This window comes from Zootermopsis nevadensis, unplaced genomic scaffold, assembly GCF_977971745.1.
Source record: "Zootermopsis nevadensis isolate Lab colony 2312 unplaced genomic scaffold, Znev_1.0 Znev_ptg000002l, whole genome shotgun sequence".
NCBI classification, from domain to species: domain Eukaryota; kingdom Metazoa; phylum Arthropoda; class Insecta; order Blattodea; family Termopsidae; genus Zootermopsis; species Zootermopsis nevadensis.
In genome coordinates this window covers 8,507-35,804 of record NW_028259134.1, presented here as the reverse complement: position 1 = coordinate 35,804, position 27,298 = coordinate 8,507, and the positions used below count along the sequence as shown (strand labels likewise).

General features: G+C 40.5%; 1 protein-coding gene and 1 pseudogene across 10 annotated transcripts in view; both read left to right on the top strand.

Moving 5' to 3' along the window:
* The window catches only part of LOC147875019 (peroxisomal multifunctional enzyme type 2-like), a 22,749-nt pseudogene extending 1,755 nt beyond the window's left edge, over positions 1-20,994 (top strand). The window contains exons 5-19 of the transcript XR_015537365.1: positions 265-409; positions 848-975; positions 1,217-1,333; positions 1,728-1,927; positions 2,316-2,376; positions 2,450-2,610; positions 3,933-4,051; positions 4,230-4,402; positions 4,805-4,981; positions 5,730-5,891; positions 8,319-8,460; positions 8,829-8,924; positions 9,448-9,610; positions 10,952-11,059; positions 20,844-20,994. The product of XR_015537365.1 is annotated as a peroxisomal multifunctional enzyme type 2-like (transcript). The remainder of the gene's footprint in view (positions 1-264; positions 410-847; positions 976-1,216; positions 1,334-1,727; positions 1,928-2,315; positions 2,377-2,449; positions 2,611-3,932; positions 4,052-4,229; positions 4,403-4,804; positions 4,982-5,729; positions 5,892-8,318; positions 8,461-8,828; positions 8,925-9,447; positions 9,611-10,951; positions 11,060-20,843) is intronic.
* LOC147875018 (transcription-associated protein 1-like) lies at positions 16,857-27,298 on the top strand. 9 transcript variants are annotated; one of them, XM_087357092.1, is made up of 8 exons: positions 17,524-20,038; positions 21,887-22,036; positions 22,521-22,618; positions 23,083-23,170; positions 23,415-23,635; positions 24,001-24,212; positions 24,747-24,960; positions 27,156-27,298. In XM_087357092.1, the coding sequence occupies exons 4-6, from the start codon at positions 23,146-23,148 to the stop codon at positions 24,061-24,063; spliced, it is 309 nt and encodes a 102-aa protein (XP_087213218.1). In that variant the 5' UTR covers positions 17,524-20,038; positions 21,887-22,036; positions 22,521-22,618; positions 23,083-23,145; the 3' UTR covers positions 24,064-24,212; positions 24,747-24,960; positions 27,156-27,298. The 9 variants fall into 9 exon arrangements, 8 of the variants coding, with proteins under 8 accessions (XP_087213205.1, XP_087213215.1, XP_087213212.1 ...); XM_087357079.1 differs by lacking the exons at positions 24,001-24,212; positions 24,747-24,960; positions 27,156-27,298 and adding exons at positions 16,857-17,024; positions 21,149-21,286 and having other exon boundaries at positions 17,518-17,616; positions 23,415-23,625; XM_087357089.1 differs by lacking the exon at positions 23,083-23,170 and having other exon boundaries at positions 17,518-20,038; positions 23,441-23,635; positions 24,004-24,212.

Sequence of the window (27,298 nt, the reverse complement as noted above, 5' to 3'; positions counted from 1 at the left end):
AGTTAAAATTCACAAGCGTCTATTCTCATTGTGGTTCTGACCAGTTTCAAGAGACTGTCCATGGCATTTGCCTAGAGAGGCTGAGGAAAACCTTGACAAATACTGTCTGCTATGCTGAGCTGGTTTGACTGTTATTGATATTGTATAGGAGGCCAAAAGAAAAGGGTCTATGGTAGATTTCTTGAGTTCAGGGATGGTTTTGCATGCTTTTTTGTCTAGTTACTAGTGCTGTTGAGGTTTAATGATCATTTGTTACTGTTGCAGGCTTAATTCAGGACGTACACCTAACAGGTGCTTTCAAGGCAACTCGAGCCGCGTGGCCTCACTTCCGTAAACAAAAGTATGGACGTGTCATTGTGACATCCTCCAATTCTGGTCTATATGGGAACTTTGGGCAGGCAAACTACAGGTCGGTGTTAGTGACACTTCAGTATATTTATCTTTCATAGGATTGATCATTTGTATAATGTGTGCGTGATATCTTGGACATTAATCTGTTCTGCTTTGAATATCTTTGGGATTTAAAAGTATTAATTACAATACACCCCTCCCCCCGCCTATGAAATATTGATTTAACATTCTGGTTATTTATAAAAATAAAAGTTTGTCTTTGGTTGCCAGAAATGGTAGAAACTGTTTTCCCCCACAGTTCCTCAAGACAGATGCTGGGTTAGTGTGTTATATAACCGAGGGTCACTTCTACATCCTCTCCAGTTCGCTCTTCCTTTCAGGACTGTGTAATTCGTGCGGCTGAAAAGTTGTTCTCAAATAAGAAAGTTGGTGTGAGTGATGGCCGCTTTATGCATTTCTTGGGAGGAGTCCATGTATGTTTTTTTTATGGTTGCAGTGCTGCCAAGATGGGGCTGGTTGGTCTGAACAATACGTTAGCGATAGAGGGCAGGAAGGACAACATCCACTGCAATGTGATTGTGCCAACTGCGGCATCCCGGCTTACTGAAGACATCCTGCCACCTGGTGGGTCTGAACTTTTAATGCTGCTGATACTAAAGCCTGACAGTGTGTCACTTCTGTTTACAATAAATGAACATCAAAATGATGCAAACAGTGCATTTTGGAAGTATATTCACCCTTTTGTCATATTATCAGTTGTAATAAATAGTTCATGTTTTGGAGATCTGTTATCAGCAGTTTTTAATATTGTCTCATGATTATAAACACTAATGTGATACTGATAAGTCACTTGTTTGTTGCACAGATTTCTTTGCGCAGCTGCGCCCAGAGCTGATTGCGCCAGTCGTCGCGTGGCTGTGTCACGAATCCTGTGAGGAGACTGGCTCCATCATCGAGTCTGCTGCTGGCTGGGCAGGAAAATGTAAGGGTCAGTGGCACCCCTGTTCGGAATATGCTCGATGCCTGTAACGACACCACTGGTTCTGAGTCATGTGATGCCGTCCAAAACAGGACTGCATTTCATTAGGGTCATGAAGGTTGGGTCTGTTGTTGCTCTTTCAGTGAAATGCAGAAATGATTTTTTCACTGCAAATCACAATCGTAGATAAGTCGCAGAATCTGCATGTGGACTTCCGTAGATGTGTCAACAGCGGTAGAATGACCGGATTCATGTTTCAAGGGTCCTGATTTCAGTGAGACAGCTTGGAATAGCCATGAAGCGCAGTAATGATAGACAAGCAGAGAACCGTTTACCTCCCGTGCTGAGTGTCGGCAGAACTTTCCATCAGGATGCGTTCTTGTCTGACAACCTTCAGGTTATCTGGTGCGTTCACCGGGCGGCCTGCTGCGTGCACAGATGAATGAGCTGGTGACGCCAGAGGCTGTACGTGAGAACTGGGGCAAGGTGACAGATATGTCTGCTGCCGTTAAATTGGAGTCCATCCAGGAGGCATCTGGTACCCTGATGACCGTTCTGGAGCAGATGAAGTCGAACTCTGGGCTTTCTTCTGATGGCGTGAGTTATGACTCGATGTAGTTTTTTGCATATGCTTTCAGATAGTAATTCTTCAAGTTACCCCAGTGTCTAAGCACCATCCAGTGGAGGTGTATAGAGGGAGTGTAGTATAAGACGTATGAATGAGCAGAATTAATTTTGTTTATTGTGTACAGGATTTTAGCCCGTCGCCATAATTGTAGTACGTGGTTTACGTTACTTCAGTTGTGGCTTACGCCACTGGAGGTCCAGTATTTTGTTAAATGAGGTGTACATTAGTTTTGGCAATGGCTGGTGCTGCCATCCAAGTATTGATGGTGGCTAATCTTTGTGCAGACTTGAACTTCTTTTGTCTTCTTGGTGACACTTATTCTGTGAACATGGTTTAAGGTCCTGATTTCCTTTCCAGAAGAGTGTTGTGACAAAGTTCCAATACACTCCTCATGACCTGATCCTGTATGCACTGGGAGGTGAGTAATGTGCCATTATGTGCGTGTGTTTGTGACAGTGTGACAGACAAGTAATGTGTTTGTTTTATTGCAGTTGGTAGCACTGTGACCAACCCAAGTGACCTGAGATTCCTGTATGAAGGCCACGCAGACTTCTCTGCGTTGCCGACGTTCCTCGTGTTGCAAGGCGTGTCTGCCGTGATGGAGTCTAGTGTTACTGCTGAGGTGTTCAGTGGCAGGGATTTCAATCCTGCCAGGGTAAGTGAGGTTATGTCTTGATAAGCAGACTCTTTTGAGGATAACCGCAAGGTTCAGCATCGGGCATTTCGAAGCCTGCCTTCGGATGCAACCCTGAGCCACCTCACAATCTTCTTGCTGTGTTTTCATCTCTGTATGTGCATTTCTTGCCTTCGCAGCTGAACATGTCCATATATCTTAACGCAAGGCACATTTTACTGCCTGTGCTTTGTCTATTACGAATATAATAGCCAGTCTCCATCGCACTTGACTTGTTTAGTTCACTGTACATGCAGTGAGGAAGAAATTAAAAGTCTGCTGGTCCTCATGGAATGAAAGCAGATCCAGCTTCTGCAAAAATAATACTGCAGTGAGTTGTTTTTCTGTTCAGTGCAACGGAGGATCATTCAGGTCGTATTCTATGCTAGTGAAGTTGTAATTGAGCAGTGTGGTGTGGACTCGGGGAATGCTTGCTATCATTCAGTCCAAAATGTTTTGTCCTCTCATCTCACATCAAGAAAACTAAAGATACAAAAGTTGTGCTGTATGGGTGTTAAACTTGGTCTCCCACTTTGAGGGAGGAACATAGATTGAGGGTCTTTGAGAACAGAGTGTTTAGGATATTTCGACCTAAGAGGCAGGAAGAAAATTGCATTATGAGCTTCACGGACTGTACCCCTCACTTGATACTGTTAGGGCGATTAAATCGAGGAGGATAAGACGGGCGGGACATGCGGAACGCATTGTTAAGGGGTGGGGTGTTTACAAGATATTGGTTAGAAGGCCTGAAGGGAGGAGATTGTGGGTGAGACATTGGCGTAGGTGGGATGGCGTTAAGATGGACCTTTGGGAGATAGGAATCTATGGAGCAAACTGGATGCAGCTGGCTCAGGTTAGTCTTATGGCAGGCTTTTGTGAACTCAGTGATGAACCTTTGGCTTCTATAAAGAAAGTGTTCTAATTTTTGAGAAGCCAAGTATACAGTCAGTTTTTCAAAGAATATCCTGCACCATAGAGAGAGTGAGGATAGAATTCACACTGATTCAGTGAGCTGCACAGAGTGTAGATGCTTCCCACTGGCATGCCACTCGGTCATGTAAACAAATGACAGTATTCAGTTGTTTTTGCAGATATATCATAAAGTATTTCTTTCTTTCTTTCCACTAAATGGATTTGAGAAGTTCTGCTAACTTAAAGATAGTTCAGTGGTTTCGACATAGAGACTGATTGGATTATGAACCTTAGGGTTGCTGATGAGGCACAAAGGAATGAGAAACGATTGAGTACATAATTGGAGTTGACTGAGGAGGATCGTGTTGCTGCTATGTTGCCAGATGTTGCATGGTGAGCAGTACTTGGAGGTTCTGCGTCCCATCAACAGTTGAAGGGACTCTTGAGGTGCACTGCAAGGTGGTGGATATGTTGGACAAGGGATCCGGGACTGTTGTGCTGGTGGAAGGTGAGATAAAATTGTGCAGTATGATCATTCCATTTGTAACTTCTGTCAACTTGGTTCGTGCAGTTGTAACGTGTCTCTTTTTCTTTGATCTGTCTAGGCTAGGGGGAATATAAGTGGTTTAAAAGTCTAGTCTTCAAGGTGATACAAATTCAGTTGCTGTCTGTTGTCATTATTGCAGTGGAGACATTTGATGAAAGTGGTGAGAAGGTGGCACAGTCCCTGCTGACAACATTTGCTGTTGGAATGAAGGGTGTTACAGACAAGCGTACTTCACCCTATGATGTGCCAACAGCAGAACCACCAAAGCGGATTCCTGATTTGTCTGTTGAGCAACACACGTCTCTTGATCAGGTCAGAATAGAGGGAAGCATGTGTTACGTGTGAGGCTCTTTGGTTATTTTTCTTTGAGGGGCGGGGGGGGGGGGGGTGAATGTAACTTTTCTTATTCTGTGTATGTATTTTTAGTTTCTTCTGTCAGTAGTACTAACATGTAAAATATGGAGAAGAAGCACAATCTAATTAAGATCTTGACATATTTGTGGTGATAGAGCTTTGTAAAATGTGCATCCTTAAGATTATTTGATGTAGACTGAAAATGCTGACTGCTTTGAATCTGCACTTATTGCTGTGTGTGAAAATTATGACTAATGAAACACTGCAGCTAAGTCTGTAGAATTTAGTATGGAGAGAGATCATAAACACACCTACAAATTAATTGTCAATGTTTCTTCACTTCAACATTATTTCCTGCAGGCTGCACTCTACCGACTGTCTGGAGACCGCAACCCACTTCACATTGACCCGAATGTGGCTGCATTTGGTGGATTTGATCGGCCCATCCTGCACGGTCTGTGTTCGCTGGGCTTCTCAGCCCGCCATGTCCTACAGCAGTATGCGGATAATGATCCAACCAAATTCAAAGCCATAAAGGTGTGTAATAGAAACATCTCTTTTTGGGGCTTTCCTATTTTCACATTCTCATGATAACATTCCAGCACCCTCTTTCTGTTGTTCTATGGATTGTTTGTGTTCACAGCATTTTTCACTTGCCTCTTCCGTGTCTGATGTACAGTTCAGTTGATGTCAGTCATTGTACTTTCTTATTCTTTCCACATGCTTTCCTATTTTCTCGCATATGTGTTGGAATACTTCATAACCGTGACTCCCATTCACAGTGGATACGTTAAGGGAGGCCTATGGTAAGTAAAAAAAATATTCATGTGAAGCATGGTGCAATGGTGTGGCTTGATAGTAGATTTCTAAGTTGTAATTCCGGAGGACTGTTCATAACATTTTACCATTTCAGTCTCTTTTTTTTAATTTTATCATCTTGTTGCTTTGTAAGTTCTTTGTACTTTTTTTCCATCAGAGAGATTGTTAAATATGATGTTATTTCATGAATGTGTTTAATTTTCAGAGGTTATATAGCATCAGATAGAATGAGAGGATAATGAATGGGTATGAATTTGGAAAGGGGCAGTAATATTAATTTTCATGTTACTATGCTGGAAGTTCTTTGGAGGGACTGAGGAGAACTCTGATTAGCCTGAGAAGGATAGTCAGAAACTGGACTGAGATGCAACCTGATATCCCCATTAATATGGTTTAGATCGTTGCACTACACAGGCCATCAGAGTGCGAGGGTACGAAGAAAATGATGACTGTCACTGGTTTACAGGCTCGGTTCAGCAAGCCGGTTATCCCTGGGCAGACACTACAGACTGACATGTGGCAACAGGGGAACCGTATCCACTTTCAGACCAAGGTGAAAGAGACGGGGAGCGTGGTGATATCTGGCGCATATGTCGATCTCACCGAGGCATCCGTCCCGCAGCACAAGGTACGTTTTTGTGGCTGACTGATGGGCCAAGATCATCTTTGATGATGGTTGTTCTGCTGGTGAGAAATTTCGTTGCTGCTGGCCTTTCACCACGTTCACATAATTCTGCCCTTATGCTCTGTCATGAGCTGGTTGAGTCTATCTATTTCTTCACATCATATTTCTCTAAGGTGCATTTTAGTAATGTCTGTGTGTGTGTAGATCTCCCAAGTACTGTTTTCCTTTCAGCTTTTCCAATGAAATTTTTGTGTTAAATTTCATGTCTACGCAGTGGAAATAAAAAGTCACACATATTGCAGGTTCCTCACAGAAAAATGCAATTTGATTATGCAGTACACTGCTACTAAACAAGACGAAGTATTTGAGCTGTGTTGTTTGCATGTAAAGCTTACTTAATATAAATGTACATTTTGATGTAAATTCTGTAATTGTGTGTTGGAGAATGTTTAATTTAGTGTGGGTTTAATGAGCCAAATATAAGATTTAATTCTGGATTTTTAGTAAAATGATAAGAAAGCTCTGATGGGCAGGGCATACAGCATGCATGAGCAAGACCTGAAATGAGTACAGAATTTTGTGTGGAAAACCTGAGGGAAGAGATGGCTTCAGAGACCAACTCATAGATGGGAGTGTAATATTAAAATGGATCTTTAAAATACTGGGTGTTAGGTTGTGGATTGTGTTCAAGTGGTTCAAGATAAGTCCATGAGGCAGGCCTGAGCTGTGTGGTGTTTGTTCCTACAGATTGCAAGTTGTGTTTATAATCGATATAAAGTGTAACTGATATTCTGTTATCTTGTGATAACCTGCATTGTTCAGCCTAGCAATTTCTTACTCTCAGTGACAAGGTTATGTTTCCTTTTTGTTAAGATCCCAAACATTACAGCATTGCTAGTATCACATCTTCAGTAAGATCCATTTTAACCCTTTACAGCTGAGTTGTAACTGTATGTACCACCTGCTGTAACAGTCATTATCTCTGCATTTTGCCCACAGAATATATAATGTGGGTTTTATATTGATCTCAGAATAAACAGTAATTTATTTCTCTAAGCAGCATTAACTATTTTAGTGTTGTCGTGGAGACATGTTGTGTTTTCTTTGAGGTAACAATGGATTGATAGAATATTATGCACCTTCACTGTGGCTGAAGGGGTTAATTATTTTCTTTAATTATCTAGTTGGTCTTCAGAGGTTACTCAAAAGCTCTATGGAATTTCTTTGTTTTCTCTTTCCTAGTTACATTTCCAGCTTATGGTAAATATCTGCAAATCAATTTCTCAGGATATTTGCATCTTCAGTGGGCAAAGTGAGGAAGAAACTTCACGATTTGTACAGTTCACTTAGTGCTTTGTGAATAGTGAACTGTGGGAGACAAAGAGAAGTTGTCACATGAATACATTGTTTCACTACACTTGTTTATGTAAAATGTCATTAGGTCAGAAATTGGCTTAGACTTGGAAAAAAAGTTTGGCATGAAGCTGGGGGTGGAGCCAAGTCATGATATGGCCATTTGTGTGTGTTTTGTCTAACAGAATAATGAACCTTTGTTTTGTAAAAGCAGTAAGTTTTTTGACTAGCTGAGTCACTGTCAAGGAGGCAGGAAAGACTTTGCACTTTAGCCTACATGTACAGTACAGTACAGTACAGTAGCTGTGTTAAAGGTCATGGAAGAAACACAAGTGAGTAGCTCTGATGTATGCTGGTTGCATCAGTCAGTCACTATGCCTGCTGTGATGAGGTCCACCAAGGTGAGGGAAGTGAAAACTGGAATTTGTAGTTCAGAGGCACATCTCATGTCCTGACATAGAATGAAAATATGAACATGGTTTTGCATTTGTTTTTAAGCTAAAAATATAGTATTCATAAATATTTAACACGTTCAGGAAGTACTCATTATTGATTACAGAGTGTGTAACCATCGAAACTACTCTCAGTAATGCTAAAGATCAAGTTACATCATATCCATATTTTTCCACTTTTGTATGGTTGTAAAATATGGTTTCTTTCTTTGTGTGAAGAACCTAAATTGTGTTTGAAAACAACCAAATATTATTTGGGATCTTGAAGGATCAAATAAGTGGATTCTTAGGATAGTGAACTAAAGGACTAAATGTGTTGTTCATAAGATGAAAACACATAATGTATGCATAGTTTGGTGGGAATCCTGTTAAAAAAATTGGACATAAGTAAGACTGAGAATTTAAGGGGAGGATAATATTAAGCTGGATCTTAGACAAATACAGATGTGTTTGAACTGTGCCAAAGTGGCTTGGTCCTGCAGCTAGTGACACTGTTTGGTATTGGCAATGTTCGACCTTCGTTTTCTATCACCAGAGAGTTAACAGGTTCCTAGAGACATGCAGAAATGGTGTATGATGTTGGTGGCTTTGTAAACTGTAATGTGAGGTTGCATTGTTGGTGCAGGCATCCACATCAGTGCTGGATTCGGATGGTGTGTTTGACTTGCTGAAAAAGCGGGTTGCGGCAAACCCAGAGCGTGCCAAGAAGATCGGTGGTGTGTTCCAGTACAACATCACCAAAGATGGCAATACTGTTGCCACCTGGAGTATGTATCACACAGTTGTCATGGATTTACAGCACTGTTAGAGAGTAAATTTTATACAGACTAACTTAAAACTTTCATCTGTTAAACGTTTTGTCTGTGCGGTTAACTCTCCTACTTCATATCTGGCAGATCTTGGGTTTGTATCTCATTTGAGAGACAGGGTTTTCTTATCATAGTCACGGAAGGCAATGATGAGACCCTCGCCGGGTTCGCTTGTCACGGCCACTTGCAGCTGAAACGGAAAGACTTGTTATGCATTTCTGTTGCGTCCTACAGGAGCAGTTTCTAAGACAGAACTCTGTGACGATGTTAACAGAAACCCAAAAAACAAAACAAGAGATAAACTTAGGAATTTTACATGATTACAGGCTTTGTGGCATATGTATTTGTCAAGAAGTTCTGGAAAAATGAAATGTATGCAGAAATTTGATGGTGAAACCTGAGGAACACCACTTGGAAGACTTGTAAGAAGTTTGGAGATTCATATTCAATTTTAGCTTTGATGTTAGCTATATTCAGTCCTCAGTTCATTTTAATTATGAGCTTTGAATATCAGAGAAGCAGACAGAAACAAGTATGGTGTCCATAGATGGATTTTCCAAGTAATATTTAAATGTAAGACTTGAGGTTCTCACAGCGGTGAGTATGAAGATTTCTGTCTTCTGGGTTATTGCGCAATAACCCAGAAGACAGAAATCTTAATATTTAAATGTTTCAAAATGAAAATCATTTTATCAATCTGAAGAATTTGTGTTTTATGCTCATTATTTTACAATGGCTTCCTGTACATTCTAAATATATAATTTAGGACCAGCACAATGGAAATTACAAACATTTCTATAAATTTTGACCACGGTCCATGCAAGTGATAACTCACTTCAGAGGCATCCTCTGTTGGTCTGTAGTTGACTTCTGCAGCTGTGAAGTTGAAGTATCCATATTTCCTTGGTCTGACAACTACTACATGAGATACATTTGTCCCTGCAGGGATCCTGTCAATCTTGATGTTGAGCTGACCACCCACCAAAGTGAAGGCCTCTTTGTGAAAGCTACTGTCACTCAGCTTAACACCAAGAGCAGTACTTGTGCCAACATTATATAGTGTGTACTGCAAAGAATGTTGTGTGTTATAATCAAACAAGTTTATGAGGTATGTTGGTATTATATGGGTACTAAATACAATATTATCATGAGATGCTCCATATTCTTTGGCTTGTAACATAAACGGCCTATGATATGTAAAAATTTCTATTCTGCAAAAACAACCGGACGATAATTTTTCTGAAACAATATGACATCTAAATATCCCAGCTACTATGTCCATGTCTTCAACCAGATATCTATTCAGTATCTGTTTCGAAATTAGCAATCTGGCACCCGTTTCTTCTTCCTCATTACCATCTACATAAGCAGCTAGGGCTGCGAGAACAAAAATACTTAGAAATTTCATTCTTTCAATACTTTTAACGAAATATTAATTTATACACTCCCCAACGTGTTGTACGCACGAGTACTTCGAATCTTTCCCAACGGAATGGCACTTCTTTATCAAAACTTCCAACTCGTTGCCAACTCACAAGCAACAAAGCATGTAATTCGACTCCTACTGGCAATGACCGCACTTAAAAATTAGTTCCGGTTCCCTTCATTGTCACCAATTTAAAAGTTAATGACGATAAAATATACCGTTCCAGCCGTTGCCAATGTTAAAATGAAACTGTTTTGGCTTCACTGTTAAACACGGAAGTTTAGAAGTTCCATAGTTTGTAACATGCTTTGTAACTCAGAACTGTAGTTTGTTAATCGGCTGTACTTCGTATGCGATTATTTGGAATAATTATTAGGCACATATGGATGTGCTTTGTTATCGGTAATATAACGTAACTGTGTTGAGAATCATGTCGATGTCTCTGTCATCAGACCCGGAATTGGAAATGAAAGTTAAAAAAGGTTTGAAAACGTGTCAAACATGGATTGAGTTGTTTATGTTGAACTTATATACGTAACATTGCAAAGCACTGCCCCCGATGGTGGAGAAGAGGATAGAAGTTACCAGACTGCATCATGAGTTGCAGGGACGTTGCTACGATGTGGAGTATGCCGTTGGGTAAGGTTTAAAGGAAATTCTGTTAGTTCACTAGTATTCAAGAGGAACCTTGTTCCCAAGTGAATACTTTTCCACAGGCTTGTAGCAGCATCTTGCTCATTTCTAGTTGACATTTTGAATTATGTGAAGTGTAATTTCTTTATGTTACAAGGAAAGCTTATTATTTAATCAATTAACTTAGTGATTTTAGACCTTCATTCATTTGACATTTCTGCCTGGCAAAGGAATAAGATCCTGAGTCCTGACACAAAGTCGCCAAATATGGGGTGTGTGCGTGTGTCTATCTATCTATATATATATATATATGATTTGGAAGAAAAGTGAGAATCACAAGACCTTCCCAGAACTTTGTGTAGTTTTTTCAGCAGTTGTATTGTTCTCCAGGGCAGTGAAGTCTATGGAGGGGGCAGAGGATAACCTTGGTAACATACAGGAACTGCTGAAGAATGCGGTGTTCTTGCGACAGCAGATTAAGTACGAAGAAGCTCGCAGGTGAGTGTTATTGTGAATGTTGTTGACGTGATTTCTGTGGTCTGTCTGTGCCTTCTCTCAGGGTTCTTCCCATTTTATTCATATGTGAACTGAATGTAAGATGAGCAAATGTGTTTCAGTTGGAAAAGAATGTACTATAGCAAGTACAGAATGCTAAATTTGTGGGTTACCTGTGTTTTAGAATACATGAAGGAAATAGGGTTTGGGGAATTTGGGACACAAACTTGTTTTATAGCAACAGGAAGGAAGTCTGTCACTAGTGTAAATCCCCCATAAATAAATATCTCCTATGCGTAAGGAAAAAATGATCTGAATTGTTGTGTAGTACATGGACAAAACTATTCTGTGCAAATCCTCGTTTGGGAAGGAGTGATTCTACCAGTAAATTATAGCAGTGTGGTGTTAGCACTCCTGTTTCTCAAATGAATTACGTCCTATGCACAAGTCTCAGCAGGGGATTTGCTGTCCTGACTGAAGAGGGTTTTTTTTGTCAGTTTCCTCAGATCTTCCAGTTGAATCTGATCATAGTGTATCAGAATATGCCAGTTGATCCAGTGGTTTTTGAATGACTTATAAAGCAGTCTTATTAATTAAGTAAGCTGCATGTGTATGTCCATCTAGCCTGATTCAGTTACACAGCAGTTGACTGGTTTTTGTGAAATTTGGTGTGAATATCTACCATTTCAGTTCTCTTGATCTTCTGTTCATTTTAACTTTGTCATCTGCCATTACTGAATTGGGTTTTGAGGTTCTTATGATAGTGAATATGGAGGTGGCTGTCTTGCAGGTTGTTGCACCATTTAATGTAAAAATCAGTCTGTGCAACGTCGCAGGCAACCATCTTTGTAATGAGTTGTTTTGTAGGACACTAAATTAATTTTATTGCTCTGTGGATCACTGTTTCATTCACAGTAGTGTAGAATACCGGTCAGACAGTGTGTTAGTGATTTTTCACCTTTATGTAGCTTGCTGTGATTCTTCATGTGTGTTAGAATTGTGTTTTGTTCTTGTGTGCTGATCCAAGAACATTTGGATTGGCATGCGCATATGCGCAACGCATGTGATTTATGTTGCATGTCTTGTCTGTGTAGGCTCCCCCACTAATGCTGTGAGATGCCAGGTAATTGCTGTTTATTATGTTGGTAGTATATTATGGTAAGCAGTCACTACATGATCATGATGAAATTGGGGATATCACATGGCCTTAGAATTGTTACTGTGTAGGAGAAAGAGTGCATGGTCACATGGACATAATGTTTCATTGATACAGAGGACACTACAGAACAAGGGAACTGTGGTCCTATAAGTGGGAAATATTAACCTGTCAGTGTGGGCTGTGTCGAATGGACGTCTTTGCACGGTGTGATAGGTGCCATGTATGTTTCCAACATCAGAGTGAAAGAAATGACTATATTTATTCAATTGTGAGGTGATACTGAACTGTGCAATATCGTTATACTAAGAGACAGTATATTTAAGACATTTATTTCCTCTATTAGGTTGAAGACCAGTTCATGCTTCATTGTTCAAAGTTCCTGCTTTTGGAAAAGTTCTTAATTACAGATAATAATGGCTACTTATTTCACCTGCTGTTTTGTGTGGGTGTTAAACTTGGTGTCTTGCACTGATGTCTGTGATGAGCAGAATACATGTAACTAAGAGAAACATACAGGCAGCGAGAGAAAATTACATAATGAGGAGCTTCATGAATTGTGCTGTTTTTTTGGGAAAGTGTTCAAATCAAGAAACCAGTGGGTGGTTGGTGTTGCCCAAGGAATGTAGTGTCACTTCAGTATTAGCAGTGGATAGTTATATAATCAATACTGTTTGTGCATGTTTTTTTTCCTTCAAATTAGCCATTTAATTACTATGTATTTGCATCGCTGTTTGTTTAATTTTGTTCAGATTACAATTTCATGTCTTGGATCCTCCATTCACAATAATCCTAATCCCATTTAGTATTAAGTAATTTGTACGGTTGAAATATAATTATTAAATAGCCTACGAATCAATTAGTCAGTTCAATCACCCTTTTAGCCACTTGATCTCTTAATCACAGTCAGGCGGCTAAGCAACCAGTGGGTCAATCAACTGCTCATTCTGTTCAAAGATATTTGTTCGTACAGGAACAAGAAGGAGTCATACTAAATTAAGGGTTTGGTGCAGTCTTTACTGTATGATCTACTATTAGCTTCTCAAGGACTCTGCTTCATGAAAATTTTATTTACAATCACAAAATCATGTTTAGATCTTCAAGGACACTGGTTGACCACAGTTTGTTGGGAACAATACTGGTGATTCATGGTTAGGATCATTTTGGTTATATTTTGAGGATAAAATTCATATTTTGGGTATGAAATTCTTGCTTGAAACTACATTTCTCGGGCATTTACAGTGAATCCTTCATTTAGTTCAGATGCCAAAAGTGGTGTTCTGAAAGTGCAAAGTTAAGAGCTTTCATTAAAGATTTCGGTGAGGAATATTTTAGTTCTGATGGAACAATTCTGTTCTGTAAACTTTGTGAAGTTAATGTTACAGCTGGTAAGGGATTTAATGTGCAACAACATTGTGATACGGCAAAACATAAAAATAAATTTAGCAAGCAGTAGGCAGGTCAGGTTTCTGTTGCGATATGAAGTGAGCCTGCCAAGTGTACTGAACATACTGCACTGATTTCCTGGCAAGCAGTAGGCTGGTCAGGTGACAGACAGCTTTTCCCCGAGTAAAATCCCAAGGATCAATTAAGCTTCTTCTCTCAGCTATTCCCAGAAAGACAAAATGCATTCACTTTTAACTAACACAAATGCAAAAATAAACAGCATTCTGATGACGCAGTTGATTGAACATGTACTTTTGTTCTTGTGGAGGGGGGCACACCACACACACTTCTGAGTATATAAATGTCACTTATCAATGCCGTAAACGCCTCATGGCGTTTATTTATTTGATTCCTCGGGAATCATCGACACACAACCTCAACCGTTAAACGAGAACACCCTATCATTCCGTAACCTGATGACAGCCCACCTAGATCGCTGTTCGCACACATAAACTTACAGCACCTCCAAGACTCCGAAGACTAGATTCACGCAACAAATTTTACCAACTCTCTCTCTATCTCTATCTATCTCTGCGCGAACTTGACCACAGCGAATTCTAGTAGCGAACCCAGTAAACTACGTAGTGAGCGGGAAACAGCAGGGCATGGATATATCAGGAAGATCCAGAATCGTAATCTTGTAGGAGCCTGGTAGCCGAATGGATAGCGTGCTGGCGTGCGGAGGACGACATCGGCGGTTCGAGACCCAGCGGATTCTTACAGTAGTATTAATTCTTACTTAAGTATTAAGTTCTAAATATAAAACAAGGGCAGGACTCAGGACTCAAAACGATTTCTGATTTCTGATTTCTGATTTCTGCCCTCTAAAAAATAATTGTGGGTTAACGGGAGGGTGGGGCGCCTAATATGATAGAATGAGGGGGGTTATGCACAAATATATAAAAGGGGGCTCAGTTGGGGGTATACCAACAACATACAGACATCAAAGCATATGAGTCGAAAAAGAAACAATACAATCCAGCGAAATAAATCAAACCTGCATGCTTGTCATGTAAGCTGTTGAGTGTGTTCGCAGACTGACTTGATATCTGAATGACTTGATATCTGAACAGGAAACCTGATGGGACAATGAATGAAGTGTGTAATTACCTGACCTATAGGATGTACTTTAAATGTTGTGTTTGTTATGAATTTGGATTTGCTTGCAAAAATCTCATGCCCAGTAGATGACATATTTGTTTATTTATTTGGCTGGATTTTTTCTTTCGACTCAAGTGCTTTGAACATATTTTGGTTAAAGATTGTTGATTGATATGATGTCTGTTTGGACCACCTTTGGCTGCTCCCTCATAAATATATTTTTGCATAACCCCCTCATTCTCTCATCTTCGGCTCCCCACCCACCCGTTAACTCTCAATTATTTTTTTAGAGGGCAGAAATCGGTTCAGTCGTGCCCTCGTTTTATATTTAGAACTTAATACTACACTTAATACTACTGTAAGAATCCGCTGGGTCTCGAACTGATGTCGTCCTCCGCACTCTAGCCATTCGGCTACGAGGCGCCTAGAAGATTACGATTCTGGATCTTCCTGTTATGTCGATGCCCTTATCTTTCCCGCTCAATACGTAGTTTACTGGGTTCGCTACTAGAATTCGCTGTGGTCAAGTTAGAGAGAGAGAGAGAGAGAGAGAGAGAGAGAGAGAGAGAGAGAGAGAGAGAGAGAGAGAGCGCGAGTTGGTAAAATTTGTTGCGTGAGTCTAGTAAGTTTATGTGTGCGTACGGAATGATGGGGTGTTCTCGTTTAACGGTTGAGGTTATGTGTCGATGATTCCCGAGAAATCAAATAAATAAACGCCATGAGGCGTTTACGGCATTGATAAGTGACATTTATATACTCAGAAGTGTGTGGTGTGTTCAATCAACTGCGTCATCAGAATGCTGTTTATTTTTGCATTTGTGTTAGTTAAAAGTGAATGCATTTTGTCTTTCTGGGAATAGCTGAGAGAAGAAGCTTAATTGATCCTTGGGATTGTACTGAGTGGAAAGCTGTCTGTCACCTGACCAGCCTCTGCTTGCCAGGAAATCAGTGGAGTATGTTCAGTACACTTGGCAGGCTCACTTCTTATCGCAACAGGAATTTGGCTGTGATCACGAAGGTCACTCCTGTCGGCTACAGATTTATCTGTCTCAACTTCACGTGCATTGTAAGTACATGAGCAATATGATGTATTAGATGTGCTTGTCATGTGATAGAGTTAAGTCTGTCCAAGAATATGTGTCACTGTTTATCATTACAGTGCCGTTTGCAAGATTGAAGAGCTCTTTATCAGTTGAGAGATTTTTTCTAACACCGTTGGTAATGAAACTGGTCTGTAAGTAGACATAACCTGGCAATTTAGGTAAAGATCTTGTTTATGTTTACAAGATGTTTTGATATCTGCATTGTAACAAGTTTCACAGTTTGAAGGACAGTATTATGGTGTGGTATGGAGTACTGGCAGGCCTAATAATATAAGGTTGCTTCACTGTCTTAACCTAAAATAGACCCATGACAAAAAATGTCTTCTCAAAATGGAATGTGAATTTATTTGCTTTACATGAGGTGTAGGGGCCGTCAAAGACATGGATTTCTGTAATTGGTTGGTGTCATGATAGCAACCAGTGATACTAGTATCAGGAGTGAGGAGAGTAGACTTACTTAGACTGAAAATGAATTTCTTGTAGATTATTGATGGGAATGAGGGTAGGTAGAGGACCAACTGTGCTTCATGGTTTGTGTAGTGTTCATGACCAATCAGGGATTTGAGGTTTACACGGTGGTGACTCTTGTGGGTGGTTGTACTTTGTAGTCTGGTAGAAATTCACGGACGTTTCAGATGTCCATGTTGCTGCCATCAGGGCGATGAATAAACTTGTACCAGACTACAGGGTGCAACAACGCAGGAGACAGGCATCTTCGACATGATGAATCTTGCCTCTTTAGTAATGAAAGTAAAGATCCTTGATGTCATTTATTTTTGGCACAAGTGTCTGTGTTTCCACATCCTGCGATTTGTATTGTGATTTGGAAACTTTGATAAAATCTCGTGAGCGGTAGTGCGTGTGTGTGAAGATGTAGGTAATTAAGTGCTGAGAATTTGAAAGAGTGTGCATATCCAGTAAATCCCAGTGTCACGTACAAAGGACTGTGCTCTACGATCTGCCGTTGTGTGTTACGAGGTTAATGGGTGACCTTAGCGGTGGGTGAGGTCGTTGCCATTCGTTCTGCTGCGCTGGCGTTCTAGGGGCGTTGATTGCGCAGGAAGGGATGATGTCTCGCGCATGCGCAGTACTCTGCTATGACGTATTAGGTTGGTTGGACGGGTATAGCCGACGATTCACTCTCTCTTGGGATGGTAGTTGGGTAAGTTATGTGATGTCTCTATACTACCGCGATTTCCGTTGGGGTAGCTCTGCCTTCATTTTATGTGTTTGGCATTGGTATTTTAATTTGGCCAAGAAAGAGGCTTTCTAGGATAGGTAAGGTACCTGCCCTATCTCTCGGTGAGAGACTGAGGCCGAGTTTCTGTTTTTGAGAGTGTGTTTTATTTATTTCTTGTGAGAGGTTGAGATATCGCTTGAGTAAGATTGGTTGAGTCTTCGTTGTCGTGGTTTTGAACTTTGTAAATGTATGCTCATGTTTGATTCTTTTGAAATTGATATTGTATTTATATCTCCTTATCATTGTTCATTTACATCCAGTTTACGTAAAATGGGATTGCCGGTGGATGTAATGACACCAAGAACCTCCCCCTTTTAACTTCAGAAAGGCCGATACGGTTAAAAGGTTTGTTTTCTTTCCATCGCTGGTTGGTATGTTTGACTTATATTCTGTGTTTGTTTTTCATGTACGCCAGCGCATCGGACACGTACCAGCGGCCTGTTCTGGAGGGGACTCGAGGCAAATGCATGAATTGTTGAGGGTGCGCTGCGTCCGTAGTTGGCTACGATCTCAGGTACACACTTTCGTTCGGCTATCCCGCATCTGCAGGGCTTAAGAAGTCTGGGTTAGAGTGCGTCAGTAGCTGGCCATCAGGCTAGTGGTCGACATGTATAGTTTTGTTGGGCGATGCTTCGTCCGTGCCAGGCGACTGGTTGACGTGAATACCTTGCTTAGCCTAGGCTGCGTCTGTAGCCGTGTGCCTTGTCAGTTGTATGGGTTTGTTTGGTAATGCTGCATGTGCAGTGCTGTACCAGTTAGGTTTATGTTTGCTTGCCTACTTTGTGTCTGAAATAGGCCACCACTGTAGAGGTTTGTTATTAGGCCTACGTTGCTGCGGTAGCATTAAATCTTTTCACGTGCTTAGTTTGGCCCAGCTGTGGCCGTAGAAGGCAACAAGACCACAGGCAAACATTGGTCAGTCTGGGTTGCGTACTTAGATTCCTAGTGGCTGAATAAATCACAGGTTGGGTTGACAAGGCTCCGTCCGAAGAGATCGACTGTGTTCAAGGCCGCGTCCATAGCAGCTTACTGCCTTACTTGCATAGGTTTGTTGTGTCAGGCTGCGTCCAGAGGAGGATAATTTGTAACGTGGATATTACGATAGTACTAGGCAGTGTCCTTTGCTATGCTGCGTCCGTAGCTGGCTAATTGCTCACTATAATTGATATCTTAGGAAGTCTATCACAAGAATGATTGAAAGAAAGTGATTTAAGAAGAACTGGAGTGCAGGGAAGCACAGAAAAGAATGTTTAAGAGCACATGAAATTTTGAAATATAATAAATTGTTTCAAATACAGAAAAATTGAATTAAATTAATTCTTAACGTTTTACTTTAGACAGAAGAAAAATAAAGAAATTTATTTAACTTGTTCACTTTACTATGGTAATCTTTAAGCGTTAAAACATTTGTGGCAAACACTTATTAAAGTTGAAGTAGTACATTATGTTCATGAGATGGGAAGCCATAAATGCAACAGATGATGCTTACATACACATTAACAGATCACCCTTATAGATATTGTGTGTCTATTAACCGACTAACAAAGTTCTAATTCTTCCTTCTACTGGTGATGGGTTCCTTCTGTTGCTTATGCATGGCCGGCGCACTGTAGCAGTAACATTAAGTGATCTGTAAATGTGTTTGTATTGTCATTGCTTCTTGTTTGTGCGAGGAAGCAGACAGGCAACTTATTTAAGAACATACAGGATGATTTATAGTACAATGAAGTGTTACATACAACTGATAAAGATACAGAAGGAAAGATGCAATTAAGTAAAACTGAATTTAAAATTGTAGTATCATACAGTTGATATGTAGTTATGATAAAGTGAGGTCTGATGACAACTCCCTAAAATGCTACATTCTTAGAGGCATAGGTTGGTGTGGCTAGGCTACGTCCACAGCAAGGTACTTTCTCGAGTGTATTGGGTGATTGGGCTATGCTGTGTCTAAAACAGGCTACCACCTGATTGGCATAGGTTGTTTACTTTAGTGTGCGTCCAAAGCATGGGATATTTTTTATTCTGTGATTTCAAATATTATAGATGTGACACTTTTAAATTTGTTGATAAAATTTCTAGATTTCATAATGTGATTATCGTCGAAGATAAGCCATTCATCGTTATAACGACCAACATGTAACGTGGCGATCCAACGAACGACGAGTTTTTCTTCTTTTCTTTTGCAAGTTTGCTTTCAAACTGCTGCTCTTACGATCTACACGTTTACGTCGTTGGTGTTGGTACTTTTCACGTTTCAGTGTCAACGGAATATTGTTAGCTACACTTAATTAAAAGATTCGATATGTATTAAAGGAGGTATAATAGTTAGAGAGAGGTGTTCTGCCTAATGTAGGGAAGAAAATTAACTCAATTTGCCGAGTAAACAAATGACGCGAGTGGATTGCGCCTTTGTTTGTATAAATAAATGTTTGTAGAACCTAAACCGTTTGTGTTACGTAAAATCTGAAAACAGATATGGAAAGCTCAAAAGGTATTACGTATTTCGTCTGCAATATGTCCAGATCCGTGTCTTAGGTTTTCGAGAGGCGGGCGCCTAACGCGCCAGATGCATTGAAAATTGTAGGCATTGGTTTATTAAAGTTACAATAAATGTATAAACAATTATAATTACAATAAAATACATTACAGATTCTTAAAGATCCTTATTTACTGATCATTTTACATATAGGTTGCATTACACTTTTACCATTCCTGAGGAATGAACATTTAAAAGTGACTCAGCGCTGGATCTTACACGCTGTTTGATGACGTCATTGTTTGGCGACGCCCGGGAATTACGTATTTCGGTGTAAAGAATGATAACATAATCTGTGTTTGTGTTTCATGTACGCGAGTGCATCGGACACGTACCAGTGGACGCGGCCTGTTACGTTGAATGTGGTAGGGTGTAGGACTTGGTGCAACGTGCAAAGGTAGGTGATTTTTCCGATCATGTAGAATTACTGTTGTCTCTCACGGAGTCCGACGAACGCAAAGGAATTTTGAAATTTTATTGTGATATGACATGTGCCCTCTGTTGGCTGTTTAGAACGGTCAGAGATGTAGGCAGTGTGGGCCGTTGGATATTGCGTCTAGCCCCATTAAATCTAGTGTATGACACACTCAGAGTAGGTAAGGTATTTGAGTTTGGTTGACCACGAGGATCACCACGGCAGGTGTCAGCCTCAAGGAGAGACTGAGGCCGAGAGTTCTTTTTTAATTTATTTTAAGAAGCAGAGATATGGATGGAGGCAAATTGGTTGCATTGTGCATTTCGCTCTGTTGACTTGCCCCCTGGACCACCACCACGAGGCACGTGGAAGATTGTTTTTTGTCCAACAGTTCTCAGACTTTTCCTGCGTAAGACGTAGTTTACTACTACTCTGCTATGACAAGGAGGTCGGATGAGTTCGCTGTTTTTCAGACGTTGCCGTCCCTGCCTATGATAAAATGGCGTGGGCGTTCTGCCCCTCTGTATTTCTTTGGTTGCTAGGATGCATTCTGAGTCCAGTGCAGATTTACTCTCATATATATTGCCAGGGCGTGGAAGTTAATTTGAATTGATGTGTGTCATCTTTCCCTTGTGTGAAGGACGTAATGTGTGAAATATTTTGGTTGCATGGAGGGTTGGTTTAGTTGGCCAGTTGATTATTGATGAGGTGTAGAGTGCATTCGTAGTAGCAGTTATGACTGGTGTCACAATGCGGATATTTATTTTGGTATTTGGTATTGTTTCAGGTAGGAGTGCCTGCAAGCATGTGGGATACTATAGCCGTTGCCCACTTTTGATTCCTAGTGACCAAGTATGGGGTGTTCGTAGCATGCCTCACAATGCCACAAGGAAGACCTCAGGCCCTCGTGCGATTACCTTGCTTTCCGAGGAGGTGTACTGTTATAGATTTAGTGGGAGTGCCTAGTCTGTCTCAAAGAGTAGTTTGAGATCAGGGGATGTACTGAGTAGCAACTTTCATGTGAACTGTAGCTGTAGTGTGTGTTTACTGGTATCAACGAAGACATGGAGGACTAATTTGTCTGAATATCAGCGTTTCAGAAGATCAATTGTGTGCGTGATGGGGAAGCAGCTTTTTTGGAGTTGGAGATGTGAAGAACCAGACAGAAGAACCAGACAGAACGAAGCACCTGTAGTGTTTGTGACTTGGATAAGGAATTGCATTGTTCAGGTATGTTAGAGAGTAGAGTTTATTTACATTCCATAGATCCTTCTTAGGACTAAACCAAAGGATGGAGAACAAATCATTTCATACAATACATATAAACTTCAGTACTTTTGACACAATTACAAGGATGTGTTTCACATGTGAATGTACATAACCTTCAGATTCTGCAATTCAAGTATGAAAAATAATTTAAATGCAGGCTTGAACACGTTTAAATCATTTAGAGTTTTAATTGTTGGTGGAAGATCATTAAATGACTTGATACGCGTATAATACGTTCCTTTTTGACGCTTATTACGGTTAGCATAGACTATAGAAAAATTATATACTGGTAATTAATTTTTATTTTATTGTTGAGATTTGTCAAACTTGTTTCCACTTACAAAATAAAAGTCTAGTCAATGATATGTTGGTGTCCATGAAACCCAAAGGTTCTGGAAATAAATATGACATGCGCCCTGATGTGGAGAAAAGGTGTTTAGAGTATTACAGTAAGTGCAGTACTTGAAAGTTACTGTAACTAAAACATTTGACTTCCCTTACCAGTGAATCTGGCCTGCGTTGTCACTCGTTATAACTTGAAACTGTTGCTTGGTTTTCCAGGTCGTGGAGACAGCATATATTGCTCTGAAGTCAAGCACGACAGATCCGTTACCGTCGTCAGTGCTGGGAAATAATTTGCTGTTTCTTGGTGGCATCCCTGAATTTTAATGAAGATGAGAATACAGTGCAGCAGCTTTTCTCCTGTCCAAGGTATATAAGAGCAGTTGGAGGCAGAAGAATATTGTAAAACTAACCTCATTCTTGATATTAAAAAAGTGTACAAAATAAAAGATGTTTTTCCAGCCTGATGGTACTAACATGACATAACAGATTGTTAATCACTGGCTTTTCAACGCAGAATTGTAAGCGAGTCCCATGGCAGTCTATGAGGCACTGGTATAGATCTTTCTCTGAGCACCCAGAACTCATTATTTACTGGTACAGTGAGCCTGTTAGAGGCTGTATCACAATTAGTTTGTGTTTAGTATCCTGCCAGTACCAGGAGGCATCTGCACGTAATGTATTTCTTTCTCATATCATAAACCCAGATTTCCCATTTTCTCTGTCCCTTTTACATCAGTTGCTGATTTAGGAAGCAGCTACTGCATTGGCCACTGTTGTGACCAACATTTTGTACACTGAACATTAGGATGTGAGTGTAATTATCTGTACTCATTGTGATTCGCCGTTGCAGTTCTGATGATCCACATGTGGAGATCTCCGCAGTCCATGGGATTGCGTGCAGATTGCAGGACAAGCAAGCCAGAGCCACTCACCAGATGGCAGTCACAGGCAAGTTCATCCATTTGAGTAAATTGTTTAATAAACTTATTTTCTGAATTGCAATGCCATTATTGAAAGAAGAAGACCTTTTTTCCTGAAAAGTAGTAAATGGTTGAGACTACAAAGAAACAATGAAGAACGTGATTTTTCTTTGCCAGTTTAAGGAACCACATTTTGAGGCTGACCTCCACATTGTTCTATAATTGAGAATGCATGGAGTGTACCTCCATGCTCCCACTGCCTCATGGCATTGCACTTAGTCACAAGGATAACTGCAGCTGATATAGCGAACCATTAAATGTTTAAAAATCATAATCTGTGTTGGTTTTCTGTAAGTCCAAGTGGTGTTAGAACCCAAAGACCACTGTGAGAACCTGAAATCTCTCTTAAAACCACATTTAGTATGTGAACTTGTTGAAAGCGTCTGCTTCATATCTGGAAAAGCCAGTAAGGCCTGTTGTGTATGTTGGTAGGAGTGTTTGTTGCTGCAGCCATGAAAGAGTTACGACGGTGTGTTCCTTGTTTGTCACTACACAATGGTGGCGATATCTCAGGTAGCTGGTGAGTTCAGTTTTATAAATTTAGATTGTTCAACATTGAAACAATTTATATTACTGATGGTGAAGTTTCCACCTTTGCTTCCAGAAGGTATGATAAAGTGGCATTACTGATGGTGATATGGAAAAAAAATCTAATTGCTACGGCTACCTCTTGCCCCTTGTCGGTTGAATTCACCTTAGTAGTAGAAGTGCTACAGATGTTGGCTGTGTTGTAGTGGCTTGCCATTTCTTAATCTTTCATTTAGGTCCTTTCTCCATGACATCAAAACAGGCGAACCTGAGGGGCATGGACCGACTGGTGCTTGTAGACTCCCTTGCTGTCATAATGGGGCACGAGGAGAGGGAGCCGTGTATCTTGGAGACAGCGATCAACATCCTCGGCTCCAAACAGACGGCAAGCGAACTGTTCGTTAAATATCCACTGAATCAGTGGCAACAGAAGTTGCGTGGGACTGACGTGATGTGTGTGAGTTGTAGAGTTTGTAGTTGCAGTATTATGACGTGTGGAATAATGGCCCACTTGGCGAATGCTTTAAATTTGCTGGGGGGGGGGGGGGGAGGAAAGAAAGGCTCCAGTATGAATCTGTGAGTGAGGGAGTTCAGAATTTGTCAGGTCGCTGGTTGTGACACTGTCGTGACCCGTATTTAAAGTTAACTTGTGAATGGGTTTGTAATGAACTTGACAGAATTTGTCTTCTGAAAATGGAAGGTGCTTGTTCATTGGCTAAGGTAGGAGTGTTAACTGCTTGGTGAAGTAAAACTGTGTGCTCTTAGAAGAGTGTGATGTCTTGATTTCTTGAATGTGACTGTATTTTCTCTTTCTGGGAGTAGCAGATTACGAGAAACAGAATGATCCTTCAGATTCTACTGAGCACCATGCTGTTTGTCACGTGACCTGCGTACTGCCAGCCAGACAAGCATTGAAGTACGTGCGGCAACAGTTGGCAGACCGACTTGATGTCAGAAGATTAAACCTGCTGGGACAAAGAAGGAACATCGTATCCGCAAGAAACTGATATCAGTCTGAACGAGGCATTCGTTGTGTGAGTACATGAGCATTAGAATGTATTTGATGTGGTTGTCGTGTGAGAGAGATGAGTCTGTCCAATTTTATTAGGTACTTCAGATGTTGTGAACTTAAATGTGAGATTTGATATGTTGAAAGACCTATGTGCGGTGAGAGATTGGCATAATTGCAGTATCTGTGGTATGCTAGAGGCATTCATGATTCTCTAGTGAATATATTGTTCATAGGACATCAAAATTGGAGGTTAGGTATAGCTTGTAGACGAGGGTGGTGACTATTTGTGATAAGGTTTTGTTAATGAGTGGTTTTGTTACATGTGTGATGTGTGTAGTGCTGTGGAGCCTTTAATGTGATGTGTTTACTAATTAATAAGTGAGTAATTGCCAAGGTGAGGAATTTAGTTTTGTTGACGTGTGAGTATTGTGCACAGTGACCGGAGCTGCTGGGATATTTTCTGTGCTTTTGGTTAATTTTGAGCAAGGGGATCGGTTATGAAACCTTTAAATTAGGTGATGTGTTGAATGTGATTGCATTTTTTTTCTGGTAATAGCTGCAGAGAAGAAGCTTGATTGATCCATGGGACTTTACTGAGGTTGAAGGATGCGTCACCTGACATGACTACTGCTTGCCAGGAAAAGAGTGGAGTATGTGCAGAAACACTATGGTGGCTCACTGATATGACGACAGGAAATCAATCGGCTGTTATCACGAAGGACCTCATGTCTGCGAGAGATTTATCTCTGTGTCAACTTGACATGCATTGTGTAAGTATACGAGAAATATGATTATCAGATGTGCTAATTCATGATTCACACAATCAAATTCTTTGGCAAGATAGCGAAATATTCCACCAACATGCTCTTCATTATTTAGTTCACTTAAGATTTTGTGTGTAAAATTCAATAGCACGTTGTTGCATGTCTTTTTGAAAATTTTTTAGAGAATGCCGTTGGTAATGAAACTGGTCTGTAAGTAGAAATACCTGTCAATTTAGGTAAAGATCTTGTTTATGTTTACAAGATGTTTTGATATCTGCATTGGAACAAGTTTCACAGTTTGAAGGACAGTATTAGGGTGTGGTGTGGAGTACTGGCAGACCTAATAATATAAGGTTGCTTCACTGTCTTAACCTAAAATAGACCCATGACAAAAAATGTCTTCTCAAAATGGAATGTGAATTTATTTGCTTTACATGAGGTGTAGGGGCCGTCAAAGACATGTATTTCTTTAATTATTTGATGTTAGTATTCTACCATACTGACTAAAAGACTAGAAAAGAAGAGTGATGGGAGACGACCAATTTGGATTCAGGAGAGGAAGAGGAACCAGAGATGCCATCGGAGTTATGAGAATAATTTCAGAGAGAGTTCTCGATGTCAAGGAAGAAGTATGTGCCTGCTTCATCGACAGGAAGAAGGCTTTCGATCGAGTAAAATGGAAGAAATTAATGAGGATCCTACAGAGAATTGGAATTGATTGGAGAGATAGAAGACTAATGGAAAACCTATACATGCAGCAGAAAGTCAACGTGAGACTGGACTCAGGAGACACCAACAGCGTTGAGGTAGGTAGAGGTGTAAGACAGGGATGCTGCGTATCACCACTTATTTTTAACCTATACGGGGAATGGCTTGCCAAGGAAGCTCTGGAGACTTCAAAATTGGAGGAAGATGATAATGACTGTAAAGTATGCAGACGACTTGGTAGTATTGGCGAAGGAAGAGGAGGAATTACAGAACATGATGGACAAGTTAGTGGTAACAGGTAGAGAGTATGGAATGGAAATCAACATTGAAAAATCAAAGGTAATGAGGATGGCACCGAGAGCAGAACCATTGAACGTTGTAGTTGGAAACCAACGGCTGGAGAATGTGGAGAATTTCAAGTACTTGGGAAGCATAATCACGACGGACGCCCTATGCACCAAGGAAGTAAAAGCAAGGATAGCCATGGCCAAGGCAGTTTTCCGTCAAGAAGAGGATACTTCTCACTAGCAAGTTGGGATTGGAGATGAAGAAGAAACTAGTGAAGTGTTACGTATGGAGCAGAGACCTGGACACTCAGGATGAAGGAACAGAAATACCTGGAGAGTTTTGAAATGTGGTGTTGGAGAAGAATAGAGAAGATCAGGTGGACGGATGGAGTTACCAACGAAGAAGTATTGAGGAGAGTCGACGAGCAAAGAAACATTCTGCAGGCGATTACACGAAGGAAAGCTAACTGGCTCGGACATTATGAGAAGGAATGGGTTACTGAGTGACATCATCGAAGGTCAGGTTGAAGGAAAGCGAGGACTGGGAAGAAGACTGATACAGCTAACCGACGATCTGAAACAAGGAAAGAAGATGAAGTTCCAGGAATTAAAATGAGAAGCTGAGAATAGGGAAAACTGGAGAGCTCTTTTTGGGCAAAGCAATGGACCTGTTGTAAGACAGAACACTGAATAATAATAATAATAATAATAGTATTCTACCATGTTTTCCATTGGAGGTAGCTCTGCCTTCATTTTATGAGTTTGGCATTGGTATTTTAATTTGGTCAAGAAAGGGGCTTTCTAGGATAGGTAAGATAGCTGCCCTATCTCTCGATGAGAGACTGAGGCCGAGTTTCTCTTTTTTGAGAGAGTGTTTTATTTATTTCTTGTGAGAGGTTGAGATGTCGTTTGAGTCTTCGTTGTCGTGGTTTTGAACTTTGTAAATGTTTGCTCATGTTTGATTCTTTTGAAATTGATATTGTATTTATATCTCCTTATCATTGTTCATTTACATCCAGTTTACATAAAATGGGATTGCCGGTGGATGTAATGACACCAAGAACCTCCCCCTTTTAACTTCAGAAAGGCCGATACTGTTAAAAGGTTTTGTTTTCTTTCCATTTTATCGATCCAAGTTCTGAGCGTTGGCGATTTCTGGTTGGTATGTTTGACTTATATTCTGTGTTTGTGTTTCATGTACGCCAGCGCATCGGACACGTACCAGTGGACGCGGCCTGTTCTGGAGGGGACTCGAAGCGAAGGGCTCTTTGTGCGTGTGTTGCGGTATCGTTCATTAGCTTACTTTGAATGGCGTATGGTGCAGTACTTGGTGCAACGTGCAAAGGTAG